The sequence below is a fragment of the Gossypium arboreum genome, chromosome 10 (assembly GCF_025698485.1).
Source record: "Gossypium arboreum isolate Shixiya-1 chromosome 10, ASM2569848v2, whole genome shotgun sequence".
Taxonomy (NCBI): Eukaryota; Viridiplantae; Streptophyta; class Magnoliopsida; order Malvales; family Malvaceae; genus Gossypium; species Gossypium arboreum.
In genome coordinates, this window is record NC_069079.1 from 115749262 (window position 1) to 115766265 (window position 17004).

General features: G+C 33.0%; 1 protein-coding gene across 2 annotated transcripts; it reads left to right on the forward strand.

The window, feature by feature from the left end:
- Nucleotides 1–11846: 11846 nt before the first annotated feature.
- On the forward strand, nt 11847–16776 carry LOC108488778 (hydroxyproline O-arabinosyltransferase RDN2-like). 2 transcript variants are annotated; one of them, XM_053020604.1, is made up of 9 exons: nt 11847–12077; nt 12948–13540; nt 13731–13798; nt 13897–14098; nt 14381–14478; nt 14574–14673; nt 14759–14830; nt 14957–15070; nt 16543–16776. In XM_053020604.1, the coding sequence occupies exons 2-9, from the start codon at nt 13121–13123 to the stop codon at nt 16600–16602; spliced, it is 1134 nt and encodes a 377-aa protein (XP_052876564.1). In that variant the 5' UTR covers nt 11847–12077; nt 12948–13120; the 3' UTR covers nt 16603–16776. The 2 variants fall into 2 exon arrangements, with proteins under 2 accessions (XP_052876564.1, XP_017648553.1); XM_017793064.2 differs by having other exon boundaries at nt 14574–14643.
- Nucleotides 16777–17004: the final 228 nt, after the last annotated feature.

Consider the following 17004-nt stretch of genomic DNA (forward strand, 5'->3'; position numbering starts at 1 on the left):
TGTCTGGAACAAATTATTTTATTACTATCTGTTAGTAATACTTTTTTTTTTCATTGTAGAAAATGCAATGGTAACCATGAGATAAAATATTAACATATGACGTGAATGAATTTAATCTAAAGAGATTAATGATATCCTATGAGGGTAACATATTAATGACAATGTTATTAGACAAATATAATTATAAGTTGCTTTTGTAATGATATATAATAAGAAAAGTTCAATCATGGTACTTATTATTACAAATTAGTTGAACCCTAATTATATATTTGATTGATCCATCCGCTAGCTCAACACAACCATGTTTGGATTGCAATTAGAACCAATGTGTTAAATGAATGAAAATGCATTATCTCAAAGAATAAGAGATGATTTAGGAATTAATTTATCTTCTTTGAATTATTATTTAGTTTATTGTAATTAAATAATTGATTTCAAGGTGAAAATTAAATTAAGTATTCGAGAGAATTAAATTTATTTACTCATAGATTCTAGTATAGTAAAGTTGTCATGACTTTAATAGAATTAAAATTGGGTTAAGAAAATAATTTAATTGAAAAAATAATTAAATTTATTTTATTTAATTAAATAATAATATTTTTGAAATAAAAAATTAGTTATTGGGTTGAATAATTTACATGAGTTTATTTTAAGACTGGATTACGCAATAATTGTAGCAAATACATGCAATGCCCAGAGAAGCCCACATGTTATAGAGGTGGGTGACACATTGGGTATTTCCAATATGTCTGTCACCCCTTGTATAGAGTCTAAGAGGGACTCAATGTTTCCTATTAAAATAATATTATTTTGTCTTCTCTTATTCTAGTAGAACTCTTGTGAATTTTCTCTCTATATATAAGGATTATGTATCAAGTCTAACACACACTTTATTGAGTATATTTACACTGCTGAAATATAATAGTTTAAATAACTATTATTATTGAGGTCAAGTTTTGCCATTAGACCATGTACTTTGTATAAGTTGTGGATTTAGTATTTATACTTTAATTTGATTAATTTTAGTCCCTGTACTTTTAGAATTTGAAATTTTTAGTTAACCAAATAATAACTATTAAATTCATTAAGTTAAGTTTCGTTATTTTTAAAATTTTATGTGCCAAACTGTAACACCCTTACCCGCATTCAACGCCGGAATAGGGTTACAGAGTGTTACCGAACTTACAACTTAAACAACTATCCAATTTGAATAAAAAAATCATCAACCAAATGTAATACCAATCAAATACACTCACATTGTCCCTATTATAAGCCTACAAGGCTCTAAACATACTTTGAAATTGGTTTGGGACTAAACCGATAGCTCAAGATTTTTATGAAACTTAGAAAATTTTCCAAATTGAAGGGGTTACACGCCTGTATGCCTTGATCGTGTCTCTCACACGGCCAAGAGACACGCTCGTGTCTCAGGCCGCGTGGACATTTGAAATGGGATCACATAGCCGTGTTCTAGCCCGTGTCTGACTCCGTGTCCAAACAAGTGAGCTTATTGACTTGGGTCACACGACCAATCACACGCCCGTGTGTCTAGCCCGTGTACCCTTCGAAGTGGCCACACACGCCCGTGGGTCAGACCGTGTGCTAGGCCATGCCAAACCTGTACGGTATACTGACTTATGCCACACGGCTAAGTCACACGCCCGTGTGTGAAGTCGTGTAGGGTATACTGACTTGGTTTTTAATTCAACACCAGGGGACACACGGCCGTGTAACATAACCGTGTGTCACACACGGCTGAGACACACGCCCGTGTCTCTACCTGTATGGATAAAAATAGGCTATTTACCAAGCCATTTTGCCACCCCAAATTGGCACACGCCTATACAACTCAAATGGTACTCATTCATAGCATAAATGTACATCCAATTCAACCACAATTAATGCTAAAACATACCATTTCAATATCAACAACTAACATGCTTATTATCTTATGTTTTACTCATTCAAATCATACCAACTTTACAGATATAAATCGACTAATTAAACCTTTCCAAACATACATCATCATTCACCAATTCACAAGCACATAACTTCCCAATTATCAACCAATTGACATTCAAATTACCTGTTATCAATAAGCACCATGATTCCAACATTAATCATACAAAATAGGCCATTTGTATACATATAACATAACCAACATCAACCAAAATAAGCCAACTCACATGGCCAAATATACAAACCAAACCTTAAACATTTACAAGCCAATTCAAGTGGCCAAAATCATAACCAAAACATAACCAACATGACCAAAGTCCATATACATGCCATATACTTAAAATAGCAAAATTCATAGGTACCAAGTGATAGGTGGATAGTGTGAAGCGATCTCCGACGATCCCCGAATCCAAGCTAGCTTGATAACAATATAAAACACGGGAAAAATAAACAAAGTAAGCTATAAAGCTTAGTAAGCTCGTATACTATAAACTTAATTCAATCTCAAGATTATAATTCAACAATTTGAATATACCAATATTTAGCATATATTAGCTAAGAAACCTTTCATATACCCAATTATGATATCAATCATATTCTTTACAAGTTTCTTCTAACCAAAACTTATACATGTCATGTACGTACCTGTACTATCTCATATCATTCTCGTACTTAATCACTTATTTCGTTTACCTATTAAACCATTCAGAATAGAAGTTGGATACTCAAGAGTCTCGCACACTAAGTACCTATACCATGGCCCAAAGCCAAATCAAGGTAGCTTATATATGAAGTACTGATATCATGACCCGAAGCCAAATTAGCCAATATTTATGGCCCAAAGCCAAATCAGTATAAATTGCACTGAAGTGCTAATATCATGTCCCGAAGCCAACTCAATGTAGCCTCTAATGACATGTCACTAATATCCTAAACTATTCCTAAGGTTCAACGGGGATTTTGAATGTCGAATCATCTTCAAATTACTATCGATCATATCCATAGTTTCATATTCACAATTCATACAATATTAAAGCATATGAAATACATTTGTATCAAAACCTATAATATACGAACTTACCTCGGAAGTAAAAACGATAAAATAGGTCGATTAGTCAATAACTTTAGTTTTCCCCCTATCTAGATCCGAATTTCGCTTTTCTTGATCTAAATATATTCAAAATTAACTTATTTAATAATCTATCTATTCAATTTAATCCAAAATACACATTTAAGCACTTTTACACTTTTACCCTTAGAATTTCACAACTTTTACAATTTAGTCCCTAGGCTCGTAAAACAAAATTTATTCAATTTCATCACAACCCAAGCCTAGATGAATTACTATTATACCCCTAGAATCCCATATTTTCATTTATTTCACATTTTAACCACAAATTTTTAACATTTTTCAATTTAATCCTTATTTTGCATTTCCACTAAAAATCACTTAACAAAACTTGTATATCTATCAACAAGCATTCATAATCTAACAAGAAACTTCAAAACACATGCTTATTCATCAATGAAAACATCTAAAGTCTTTAACAGTTTTGTAAAATAGTCCTTGGGCTAGTTAGACCTAGTTGCAACTATCTCAAAAAATAGAAATTATTAAAAACGAATGAAAAATACATACCATCCATAAAGAACCATGTCCGAACCTTAAAAGCTCAAAAATGGTGTATTCTTCTCTTATTTTCGGTTAAGGAAGAAGATGAACACCAATTATGGCTTTTTTTGTTTATTTATTATTAATTTATCTAATTACTAAATTAACCTCACTAATTAACCTTTCAAACAATTTATAACATGTCCATAAATGTCCACCCATTATAAAAATGGTCTATTATAACATAAGGATCTCCACTTAAGGTTCTATAGCTATTTAATACATTTAGCTAATAGAACATCACTTTTGCACTTTACGCGATTTAGTCCTTTTTATCAAATTAAGTAACCAAACGCTAAAATTTCTTAACGAAAATTTCACACTATCATATTATCATGCCATAGGCATTAAAATAATAATAAAATAAATATTTTTACTTTATATTTGTGGTCCCAAAATCACTGTTCTGATTTGACCAAAAACGGGCTGTTACACTAACATATTATCACATGTGTAATGCTATGTTTGTTTGTTATTTTCACATATTACTTACAAAAAATCAATTAATGGATTTAACGATTGTCATTTGCATTAATCCAAAAAATTTCAAATTTAAAAAATATAACATTAAGAATGATCCAATTGGTGAACGTGGACTAAATCTATAACTTTTTACGCATAATATAGAACTAATGACAAAACCAAATAGATTTACCTGTTACCAAATTTCAAATTTTAAAAAGTATGAGGACTAAAATTGATAAAATTAAAGTACATGTACTAAATCCACAATTTAGATAAAGTACAAGGTTTAATAGCAGAATTTGACATATTATTTATACACGAGAATGGACCCACTTGCACCGGTGTAAAACTCAAGTAGTTACACACTTGCATAACTTTTTATACTATTAATATCTTAACAATTCAACTGTTGGATTTATTAATATAGCTGTACTTTTCATGTATATAAAATTTCAAATTGATTCATATCTCTATAGTATATTAATGTAAAACATTGTTTTATTAATATATATTTAACGATTGAAAGTTTTTTTACATAAAACATATAGTTAGACATTTTAATTTACTCAAATTTAGCATGCATGATCTATATAAATGGAACATACAATGTGATGATTAAGTTGTTAAAATATCAAACATAGAAAAAGTGGATCTTTTCACAATATAATATAATATAAAATAATTTTTTTGGTACGAAAAAGAGAACAAAATTATAATCTAACTACTCATTTTCCTCCGGCATCATCCTGAATAAGAGGGGTCAATTTCGACGATGGTGTATCAAGGACCATCTTTCTCACTTTTATGTTTTGCGCCATATTAGCGAGTTGATCAAACACACTTATTACCCTTCCTGAAGACATGATACATCTTGAGTACCCAACCTTCTTCTATGTATGTCAAACAATCTTGAACCAATGTACTCAAAGGATAAATGTCATCGAAATGCCTAGTAAGAAAAGTAACAACCACCATGTCATCTAACTCAACAATAAGCTGTTAGATATTTAAATTTTTCGCAAGTTATAAACCTTCTCAGATACCCCAAATCTCTACTTACAAGTTGTCTGTCTTACTAATTTTTAACATAAAACATATAATCCAATCGCCTCTACCGTCTCGAATCAAATCTCCTACTGATGTGATTTCTCTTAATTTGATACATCAAATTAGGCTCTCATTACACTTAAAAAGTTTATTTTCAAGCAATTTAGATGTCTTTTATTTACTTTTTTCGATTCTTAGTTTTTGTTGTTAATAAATTATTTTTATGAGTTTTATGCTATTTTAATACCCATATTAGCCAATCGTGCCATGGAGAACCTAACATTTTGATTGAGTGGTGTAGAAAGTCAATAATGGCCCAAACTTGAAGAAAACATCACCCAAAATAGAGGTATCACAATATCGAAGTATGGAAGTCGTGATACCCTTGAAAGTGTTGAAATGAAGAAAAGTGAGGCCATCTTCAATGGTATTGTGATACCAAGCATGGGTATTGTGATACCGAGACACCCTAGGACCCCTCAATTCAAGACTGTCATGGGTATCACAATACTAGAGCTTGGGTATCGCGATACCATTGCCTAACAGGTGAAAACACTAAAGGGGAAATTTTGTGTCCAAACAAGCTTAAGTTTTTGTTTTCATTTAAGGGAATAATGGCCAATGTTAGTAAACTATAAATACCACATTATAAGTGTTAAGAATCAAAGTTCTAGAATAAGGGCTCCTCCATTGAACCCGTTTGTGTCATGGGTTGTGGATCAAAGTGCGTGATGAATGCACATAGAGAGTCACATGAAGGTCAATTGATTAAATAGAGCTCATATGGCCCACTTGAACTAACCCAATTCATGGAATATGTGGATAAACCTATCTGCTTGAAGCCTTAGTGGCTTAGTGAAATACACAAATAAAACTAGGGTTACTATTGTAAATATGTAAAATAATCTTAGAAGATTTTATAACCTTAGGAGATCTTGGGAAATCCCTTAAGAATCTCAATTTGTAGATTGACTTTGATTTCGATTGTCAATGTAATTCAAATTATATTGTTGGATTTAGAGGAGCTTAACTATAAATAGATGTTTTCCTCCTCTTTTGTAATCATCTCATTCATAATTATTGAATATATTTTAGATCATTTACTCAAACACCTCATTTGCATTACTTTCTTGTGGATTTTGAGTTTTGAGTTTGCTTCTGCTATATTTCGGTGCCTTAGAGAATTTTTTTTGTGAATTCTCATATTTCAAAAGTAAGGCTAACTTTGGTGGATTCGAAACAAAGGAATCGCCTAAGACTGCGTGGTATGCGAGGCTAAAGTTTTAACTTCATGATAGTTGGCATCAAAGCTAAGGTTTGAATGTGCCAGTTGAGATGATGAAAGAAGTAGACAAGCAGATTGAGCCTAAGGAGATTCATGGTGCAGGCAAGAAAGCTAGCAAATCAAGGGATATACAGTCGACATTGGAAAATCTAGTGATAAACCTTGATAAATGCATAACGGATGTAAAATAAACACTCGAGGTAGTTGAGGGATGCATCGCAGAGTTGGACTTGATGAAAGTGAAACTCAAGGAATTTGTGATGGAGGTTCTCGAATGTGGAAGTGATGTCAAGGGTGCTCAATTCCACTATGGATAAGCTAACATTGAATAATGATGATTTTAAACCTATAAAGGCAGAAAATGAAGCCATGATAAAGGCTTTGAACACGAGAATTTAGGAGGTTGAGGAAGAGTTTATCGTGTGTAGAGCCGCCATGATAAAAGGGTGTTGAATGCGACACTAAACCATAAGATGAATGTCCCCAAATTAGAAAACTTTAAGGGGTAAGGTCTATGAGGGATGCGAACAATTTTTTGTGGGAAATAGAGCAATAATTTTGTGTCGTGGGCTTCAACGATGATGATAAGGTAAATATTGTTGCTAGATATTTTACTGATTCGCTCTTTTATGGTGGCATCATAGGTCAACAGATGAAAAGTGTGGTCAGGCCATAGTTGGGATTTGGGAGGAGCCCTAAAAAGAGTCAAAGGGTAGTTTTGCCTATAATATGCCAAGAAAGAGGCTCGAGCTAAGTTACGCCAGTTCTTGCAACAAGACACAATTGGGGAGTATATGAAAGAGTTCAATGAACTGATGCTCCAAATCACAGATTTGAATGAGAAAGAGGTATTCTTCTTTTTCATGGATGGGTTGAAGTCGTGGGTTAAACAAAATAGAGTGATACTCACAGTGTTTTTAGCTATGTACAATCAACTTTACAAGAACAGTGGGGTAGTCAAGTTAAGTAGGAAAGGTTGTCAACTGGGTGATTGAAATGCAATATAGGCATTGCTATTTTTTTCGAATTAAGTTAGCCCACCTTTTCTGTTGTAATTTTCGATCATTTGAGAGAGTTTGTTCGTGGATATTCAAGATGATTACCTTTTCTCATGGAGGCTTGTATGGTGGAGTTGGTAGCCAATTGGGAGGTACTGTTGTTGCTGAAGCATTACCATTTTGATCGAGTAATTGTGGAGTTGGACTATCTTGAAGTTATTAATGCATTCAAGGCTTTTAAGTGTGATCTTTCTGAGTTTTGTGTTGTTCCTCAAGACTATTTACTTTTGAAATCTAATTTTCATCTTTTGTCTTTTCGGTGGACGTGACGTTTTGCTAATAGGGTGGTTCACGAGTTAGCTATGGTGGCCTTATTCCATATGGATCATCATGTGATAATGTCTCTTATTCAGCCAACAGTATTGAGGGATTTAGGTCTAGTTGTATGAGATAAGCCTAATGATCTGGGTATAGTTTTCCCTTGATAAATTGGACTTGTTTGTTTTGGTGTACCTTTTTCCTAATAGAACGATTTCCTGGTTAAAAAAAAAAAGAGAAAATATAAAATAAATGACTTTTGTTAATAGTGCCCATTATCAAAAGAAAAACAAAATGATAAGCAATTCTATGTCTATTGCCATAAAAAAAAGGTAAAAAGAAACATCTTCTCTATAAATTTGATAATTTTTTTTAAATTTAGTCCCTAAATTTTTTGTCCACATTAGTCTATAAACTTGATAACTTTTTCGTAATTTTGGTCTATATGATGATGTAAAACTCTAAGATTGTGTCATGTCATCATCTCAATATTATTTAAAATATAAGTGATGATACAACATAATCTCAGAGTGTCATGTCATCACATAAACTAAAATTGAAAAAAATTGTTGAGTTCAAGGACTAATACGGACTACGAAAATGTTTAAGGACCAAATTAAAAAAAATGAAAAATTTAAAGATGTTGCCTTATAAAAAAAATTCACAAGTAAGTTCCACTGATTTAGGGTTAATATATTTTGCACCTAAACCAAAATGTTTTTGGACTTAACTGGCACCTAAACTTGAAAATCGTAAGTTAACTTGGTACTTGTTTTAAGTACCTGACTAATTGTGATAACTCAAATTGGGGCCTAATCAGAATACTGGTTTCGGGACCACAAAATCCGAGATAGAAATAATTATTTATGATTATTTTGAGGCCTATGATATGATTGCATGATTGTGTGAAAATTTCGTGAAGAAATTCTATACATAAAGTGCTTAATTTGAAGTTAGGGACTAAATTAAATAAGTTGCAAAACTTGCATTCTAGAAGTTTCTAGTATGAAATTGCTTTGAAATATTAATTAGGAGGTCTTCAATAGCAATTTGACCAATTTCTAAGTTTATGGACAAAAATTGGACATGGATGGAATTTTTGAAAGTTTAGTAAAAAAAGGCATTTTGGTCATTTGGATATTAAATGAAATAAAATGGGAAAAATAACACAAAAATGATCATCTTCTCCATAAGTTGCTACTGAATTTTGTTCTCCACCATAGCTAGGGTTTCAACACTTTTAAGCCTTGATTGTAAGTGATTTCTATGCCTGTTTTTAATGTTATTTACAGTTTTGAAATCCTCGTAGCTCGGTTTACCTATTTCTACCAATATTTTGAGCTAGGGTTTATATTTAAAATTTTACCCATGGATGATATGTATGAATTTTGATGTTTTATGGTAGAATATGAAGTTTGATATTGTGTTAAACAACTTTTTCTAAGTGATTTTTCGTAAAAACGAGTAAAATGACATTATCGGTAAAAATCCCTAATATTCATAAGTACATGTTAGAGTGTGAATTTGATGTTGCTATAGAAGGTAAAAATGATTAGCATGTCATAAAACATAAGAAAATAGGATGAGGTTTAATTTACGAGCCTTGGGGAAAAAGTGTAAATATGTGAAAGTTTAGGGGTAAATGGTAATCAGTAAAAATACCTAATATTCATAAGCACATGTTAGAGTGTGAATTTGATGTTGCTATAGAAGGGAAAAATGATCAGCATGTCATAAAACATAAGAAAATAGGATGAGGCTTAATTTACGAGCCTTGGGGCAAAAGTGTAAATATGTGAAAGTTTAGGGGTAAAATGGTAATTTTGCCAAAGCTCGTACTAGGGGCCGTTTTGATGAATGTGTGTATTAAATAAATTAATTTGGTATTATAGCTCAAGAGAAAAGAGATTCGAGTCGAGATCGGGGGAAAAATAAAGTTTACGAGGAATAGGCTCGACTATTCTCATTTTGTATCGAGGTAAGTTCATATGTAAATATTGTAATATAACCGTTATTTTAAATCATTTAATGCTATTAATACGATATTATGATTGTTATCATGCAATTCTATGCTTTGTGGTCATTCTATGCAATTCTATGCAATTCTATGCAATTCTATGCAATTCTATGCAATTCTATGCAATTCTATACAACATGCAAAAATTTTATGAATTATGTGAAAAATGTGAAAGACTACCGAAGTATCATCATTAGTATTCCAAGGAGAATGGTAAAGAAGTACAAACGAGGAAAGTCCCATTGAACCTTAGGAATAGATTAGGATATTTGGGCATCCGAGCTCGTTGAGTCAAGTCCGAGTTCACTTATGGATGTGAATGTCCGAGCTCGTTGAGTTGAGTCTGAGTTCGTGAGATGTAACTAGGCATCCAAGCTCATTGAGTTGAGCCCGATTTCACTTATGGATGCGAACGCCCGAGCTCGTTGAGTTGAGTCCGAGTTCGCTTATGGGCGGGTTACATGGTAGCTTGGCTACATATGTGGCACTTATGTGCAAACTTTCCATGTATCCGAGTTATATTCCGATGTGTTCAATAGGTAAAATTCTAGTGAAATGGAAGAATACTCAAGATGCAAGTGACGCATTGGTAAGTGTTGTGGAATGGGCACTTTAGACAGGTATGTACTTAACCCTTGGGTTGAAACTTGATACGGCAACAATAATATGGTAAGATGATGAATGATGAATAGAAATATGATATATGTTTTGGTGATATTATGCTAATGTTGGTTGGTATAATTGCTTTGTTAAGTTATTTGTTATTTGCATGTGGACTTACTAAGCATCTATGCTTACTCCCTTCTTTTCATTCTTTGTAGTTTTGACAAGTCAATTTGGAGATCGGGACGATCGGAGGCACGCTCACACTATCACTGGACAATCGCGGTATAATGACTTGTAATTTTTGGAAATATGACATGTATAGCATTCCAATCATTTTGTGTGTATAATCTTACGATATGGCCCATGGATGGAATGGTAATGTTTGAGAATGATTAGCTATTGGAATGGCTAATCAAGTTTATATATGATAACATGTATGCTTTATGTCTTAACTAAACCATGAAAATCCTTGGAAAGGTAAAATTGGCCTCAAAATAGAATCAGACAGCAGCAGTGACGTGAATTTGAAAAATCACTAAAAATATTAGAAATGAAATTAAATGGTGAATAAGTTATGGAATCGAAGCTTCATGAGTCTATTTTCATATGGAAAAAACGAAACAGGTAAATGAGTTATATTTTATGAGGTATTTAAGTTTTGGTGAAACAGGGTCAGAGCGATCTCTGAATCCCCTGTTCTGACTTTAAAAATTCACCATAAATTGTACAAAAACAATTAGGAGTTTTACCTTGCATGTATGAAATCCTTATTGAGTCTAGTTTTATGAGAAACAAACGACATAGTCATTGAAACTCTGTACATGGAGATATCTGATTCGTAATACACAGGGGTCAGAGTAGCCGAGCCCTAAAACAGGGGAGACTTTAACTAATAAACTGTACTAATTGGCCCGATCAAAAATTCTAGAAAAAAATATATATGAGTCTAGTTTCAAGAAAAAATTACGGAATTGGATTTCGAGTTTCGTAACTCGAGATATGGATTTTTTATCGACTGTGACACAGTTAGCCAGCTTGTCTGGAAATTCTAAAATAAATTGTTTGAGTTGTTTAATTAATGAATTAAGTCCGTTAACATCTCGTACTCGACTCTGGAGACGGTCTCGGGTACGGAGGCGTTACACTAATATTGTTAAAATATATTGACATTGTGCTGATATGACACTAACAACCAATAGCATGCTAACACGAAACAAAAATAAAAAATATTTAAAATAAAATAATATTTATTTATACATTTTAAATATTTTTATTTTTACCAATATCAAAATGTGACCATATGTCGCTATACTATTAATTATGAATGCCACATTAATATATTTTAACGGGTTAATTAAATACCATAAAAAATTAAATTGAGTTACTATACCAATTAAATAAAAAAATATTAAAACAAATTGAGAAATTGAGTACGATTCATTTAATTCATTTAGTAACTTTATTCAATGGACTCCATTCCACTGTTTAAGGATCTTTATTTCCTTGTTTCCTCTTCTCACACCAAATAAAAGATCAGTCTAAAGCCCACCAACCCCTTCTACTTTGAGTTTTCCAAGCACCTAAAACATCCAACTTTTTCACTTTTACAAATCCCTCTCATACGATCCTTGATCCAAACACACAAAAAAACGAAACACAGATCCTTCAGTTTTTGTCATTTCTCTCTCTCTCTATCATCACGTCACTGCTGTACCTTTCTCTCTCCTTTTAACATTTAATGTAAAACGTAAAATAGTTTTATTATTTGGTTTGTTTATATTTTCATGTTTTATGCCATGTAAGTTTTCATAGAATCAGGAACATGGGTTTTTGAGTTAATGTGGTTTTAATGCTATAGTCTCTCACGTTTCAAAAAAAAAAAAAAAGGCTATATTCACTCACAAAAATCTTAACTTGCATCTGGATTTTTCTTATTTTACCCTGTTTTCATTAAAAATCGTTGCTTTTCTGTCTAATTCTCATTCTAATCCAATTTTAATGGATACTCATTCTTTTCTCTTTAGGTGAATTTCAGGAAAATGCAGAAAAAGGGGCTCATTTATGTTATCTTTTATTGTTTTTTTTACTTGTCACTAGTAAACCGTTTTTTATATTAATGATAAATTTTGTTATTAATGTTATTTATTCACTTATTTAGTTTATTTGATATCAATTCTGAAAACGCTGCCCGTAAGTGGGTTTTTTAATTCTAGTTTGCTGGTTGTGTTTTGTTTTAACTTTAATGTATGGTTTCTCATTAGTTCTGGTAAGTCTAAGGATGGCTTGATCAATCTCAGGGGCCTTGAATTTTGTTTAATATGTTTCGTAGCCTTTTGTTTGAAGTTTGATCCTCATACTCGTAGAAACAGTGTTTAATTATGGTAACATCATTGTTCTTTAGATTGATATTGATGAAGTTAAAGGTTGTGTTTGGTTTAATGGAATATGGATCCCCACTTTTTCTTTTTGGTTGTAGGAATTCTGTTATTTTACCTTGAAACGTTTCTTGAATTTTGATATGCCATGTGAGCCTTTCTTTTGGTGTTTCATATCAATTAATATCTTGTCTATTTTATGTAGATTCCTGGCTACTCTTTATATTGGAACTTCAATAATGTTTGGAAACTAATGGATTAGGGGCCTGTTTATCATTAACCGGTTGGGGGTAAAGGTCTTGTTTTTAAAGCAATTTGAAAGAGGACGGTTTCGTTATCATTTGGTGGATTAGAGTCCTTATTTAACTAGAACTGTCAATGATAGTGAGAAAGAACATGGGACGTGCTTCACCACTTGTTCTGGTTACATTAGTTCTTGGCTTTTCCTTTGCAACTTATAATCTGGTAACGATGATAATGCACAATAGAGCTATTTCAAAATGGGTTGAGGATGATGCCAACGGTGGGATATTTTTTGATCCGGTCATTAAGATGCCTGAAAATGTGAGGAAACCGAAGAATGCCAGATTGCCTTTCCATGTTGCCGTAACAGCTACTGATGCGACATACAGCCAATGGCAGTGTCGCATTATGTACTATTGGTATAAGAAGAAGAAGGACTTGCCTGGCTCAGATATGGGAGATTTCACACGTATTTTGCACTCCGGAAGTCCCGACAACTTCATGGATGAGATTCCTACTATTGTAGTTGATCCTCTTCCGGAAGGGTTGGATCGAGTGAGCTTTTCGCTTTACCATATTTTGGTTATCACTAACCATTTCATTCATTTTCTTTCACTTCAATAATGTGTGTTAAAGGGCTTAGGATGGTCGTAGATTTTCATGGTCAACTGCATTCTTGCATTGTATTCGTTTCTAGAATCGGCATTGTGCCACATTTTCTGAAAAGATTCCTCTCTCATATCAGGGATACATTGTCTTAAATAGACCATGGGCTTTTGTGCAGTGGCTGGAAAAGGCTACAATTGAAGAAGAGTGAGTGTTGTTACATATCATGATTTCATTATCAATTTCACTATACCGTAGTCAGTATTTTTAAGCATGCTATCCCATTTTTTCCCCCTTTGATGCAGCTATATATTGATGGCAGAACCTGATCATATTTTTATCAATCCGCTGCCTAATCTGGCAAGTGGAGGATTCCCAGCTGCATTCCCCTTTTTCTATATTAAGCCGGCTGACTACGAAAAAGTGTTGAGGAAGTTTTTCCCCGAGGAGATGGGACCTGTGACAAATATTGATCCAATTGGCAATTCACCTGTCATTATCAAGAAGGTGAAATTCTCCTATTAACCGATCCATAAGTTGGACTTGATGCCAATTTTGTTGAGTGACAGTTAGTAGTATCAAAAGTCGAGTTTTCCACTTGGATGATATTCACTACAAATGTGTTATTAGATCCGTGCTCAAATGATTGTGCTTATTCCTCTTTTCACCTCTTAATGTCATTCCTTTTATATTGTTATTGTTTTCTCATTGATTTGCATTTTGACATTGCAAGATTTCTATTATATTAAACTAAGATGCTTTCTATGTTGATTCGATTTTCTTATACAGGATTTACTTAAAAAAATCGCTCCTACTTGGATGAATGTTTCTTTAAAAATGAAGGACGACCCTGAGACTGATGAAGCTTTTGGATGGGTGCTAGAAATGTAAGTATTGGTGTCTAAATGGCCATTGCTTTTACAAAATTTTTGGCCCATTTGCATGATTATCCATGCTAACATGATTTTTTTTAAAACCTAAGGTATGCTTATGCTGTGGGCTCTGCTTTGCATGGCGTGCAACATATACTTCGGAAGGACTTCATGCTGCAGGTTTGGCAATTGGAACCTTATTTTTCAAAGGTTTTCCTTGCAGTTGTTTTCTGTGTAGTTTTGATTAGATTTAGGTTTGACATTGATGAGACTTTATGCTTTTTATATATTTCAGCCACCATGGGATTTTGAAATCGGAAAAAAGTTTATAATTCATTACACCTATGGATGTGACTACAACATGAAGGTGAACTGTTTTTATGTATTTTATTGAATAAATTGTTCTTACTTTCTAAATATAACCACTGACATCATTGACATTAATTTTAATCTTATTTCCAGATTGCTTTAACTTTATTTCTTTGTCATGCAGGGCGAGTTAATGTATGGTGAAATTGGCGAATGGCGATTTGACAAGAGATCATTTCTACGCGGACCTCCACCACGAAATCTCTCATTGCCTCCTCCAGGGGTCCCAGAAAGTGTGGTATGTCTTTATAAATATCGATATTAACAACTGCTGCCTGTTATAATATGTTGCCTCAGGGTTGGGGAGAATGTATCATATGTAGTATGGGTAGTTTGCTCTCCTGGATTTTGATGAGCATGAAGCTTGGAGATTATTTTCTGTTAGGTTTGTGAATCTCAACTTGATGCTTAGTATGGACTTTGTGCTATCAGAAACTAGCCAGATGGTTGAGGAGTACTGATCAGAAATGAGTTTCCTATTTGTAGGAAGAATATGTATGCTATCATTGCTCGAAGAGGTATTAGCTCTTACAGTAAAGCTAGGAACTAGAGTTCTAATTTGCAAAGCATAAATTTGTTAATCTTGCTCCTGTGGCATTCTCGAGAGCTAATTTGCTGGTAGTTTATCCTTGTCATATGTTGCAGGCAAACCTTCTTTACTTTGAGGCTGAATTAACTACTTTTAATTGGACTATGATGCTGCTATAGACGTCCTCAAAAGCATTCGTTTTAGATGCACTCTTAGTCTTACTCTGGGTGCAAAGCATTAAAAATTTATGAATTAGATAAAAGTACATTGGTGCAGGTGTTTGAGCTTTGTGAGAAAAGCTCATATGTGAAAGTACCATTGCTAATGTGTGATTGCAATTAGAGATTCTAGGCTTCAAGGAAAGTTTTGAGCTCATATATCTTAGGGAAACCTTCTTTTGGTACAAAGGTCTTAGCTTGGGGATAAGGAAAGGGTTAAAAATGCTGGAATTTGAACTTCAGACTCAATAGATGCCTGCTTTTAAGGATTGCTGGATGAACCAGCTGAACTAAGTTCTGACTTGATTTTCAGTACGAGAATGCAATTCTATCTTTTCCGTACCATTCCTTCTTAGCATGTATTGCAGTTTGTATTTACTATTTAGTTTGAGATAGTCTTTGGTTTCTTGGTGACTATGCTGCTTTATTAAAGCTAAACCAAGCCATATGGTGGATTGCTTGAGCTTGGGCTTGGCCAAGTTCAAGATCGGTCAGGTCAAAACCTAGCAAATTTGAACCAAGGTTTTTAGTCCATTGGTTCATGCGTGCAATTTAAGAGGTTGCATCCAATGAGTTTAAGGTTCAAATCCTAGCATCTGGGTTGAGGCAACTTGAATATATTGTCAAACCACAACCTCTGCTACTACACCCCATTTCTTCATTTTAAACCCAAACTCTGTTACTTGGATTCGGGTTTTGATGCGGGGTACAAGTATATGTTTGATACGAGTAGTCTCAACTTTTACTTTATTTTTATTCCCTTATGTTTAGAGGGTGGGTCTTTGAAGGTCATGAGCAGTGAAAATGAAATGAAGAGTTGAAGCTTCTTTTTATCTGAAATGATTTAATTACGATGATTTTTTAAAATTCACAGCTTTCTGCCATGGGAAGCATGGTTAAATAATATGAAACCCCACCATTTTTCAAGTAATGTGCTATTTCTGTCTCATAACTTGTGTGCAGGTGACCCTTGTGAAAATGGTGAATGAAGCAACTGCAAACATTCCCAATTGGGAGGCTTAATAAACGCCAGATGTGACAAAAGGAGGGGAAAAATACATAGCATTTATGGAAATCTTTCTTTGTGGGGGTAAAAAGGAAATTTTGTTTATTTATTTAGTAAACTCTTTGAATATTTCATGTATAAATACCTCATCAGCTTAATTAAAAATTCAAGCTATAGATTTAATTTAGTAATTTCGGATATGATCATTCCTAAATATAATTAATATAAACAAATGAAAATAATGTACTCAATATGCTTAAAATTCTATAATATTTTTTATTAAATATAGTTGTTCAATTTATGTTTACAAAATTTACCAAAAAAAACTAAGTACACATGAATAAAGGGTCTATAAATCGAGGTTAAGTATAATGTTAACATATTTTATGTTTATTCAAGTTTGTGTTGATATGTTTTAT

Excerpts from the sequence above, each read along its gene's own strand:
- LOC108488778 (XM_053020604.1), top strand. The coding sequence starts at position 13,121 with ATGATAGTGAGAAAGAACATGGGACGTGCTTCACCACTTGTTCTGGTT. Across the intron at positions 13,799-13,896 it reads AAGGCTACAATTGAAGAAGA|CTATATATTGATGGCAGAAC; the intron begins GTGAGTGTTGTT and ends CCTTTGATGCAG. Across the intron at positions 14,099-14,380 it reads CACCTGTCATTATCAAGAAG|GATTTACTTAAAAAAATCGC; the intron begins GTGAAATTCTCC and ends TTTCTTATACAG.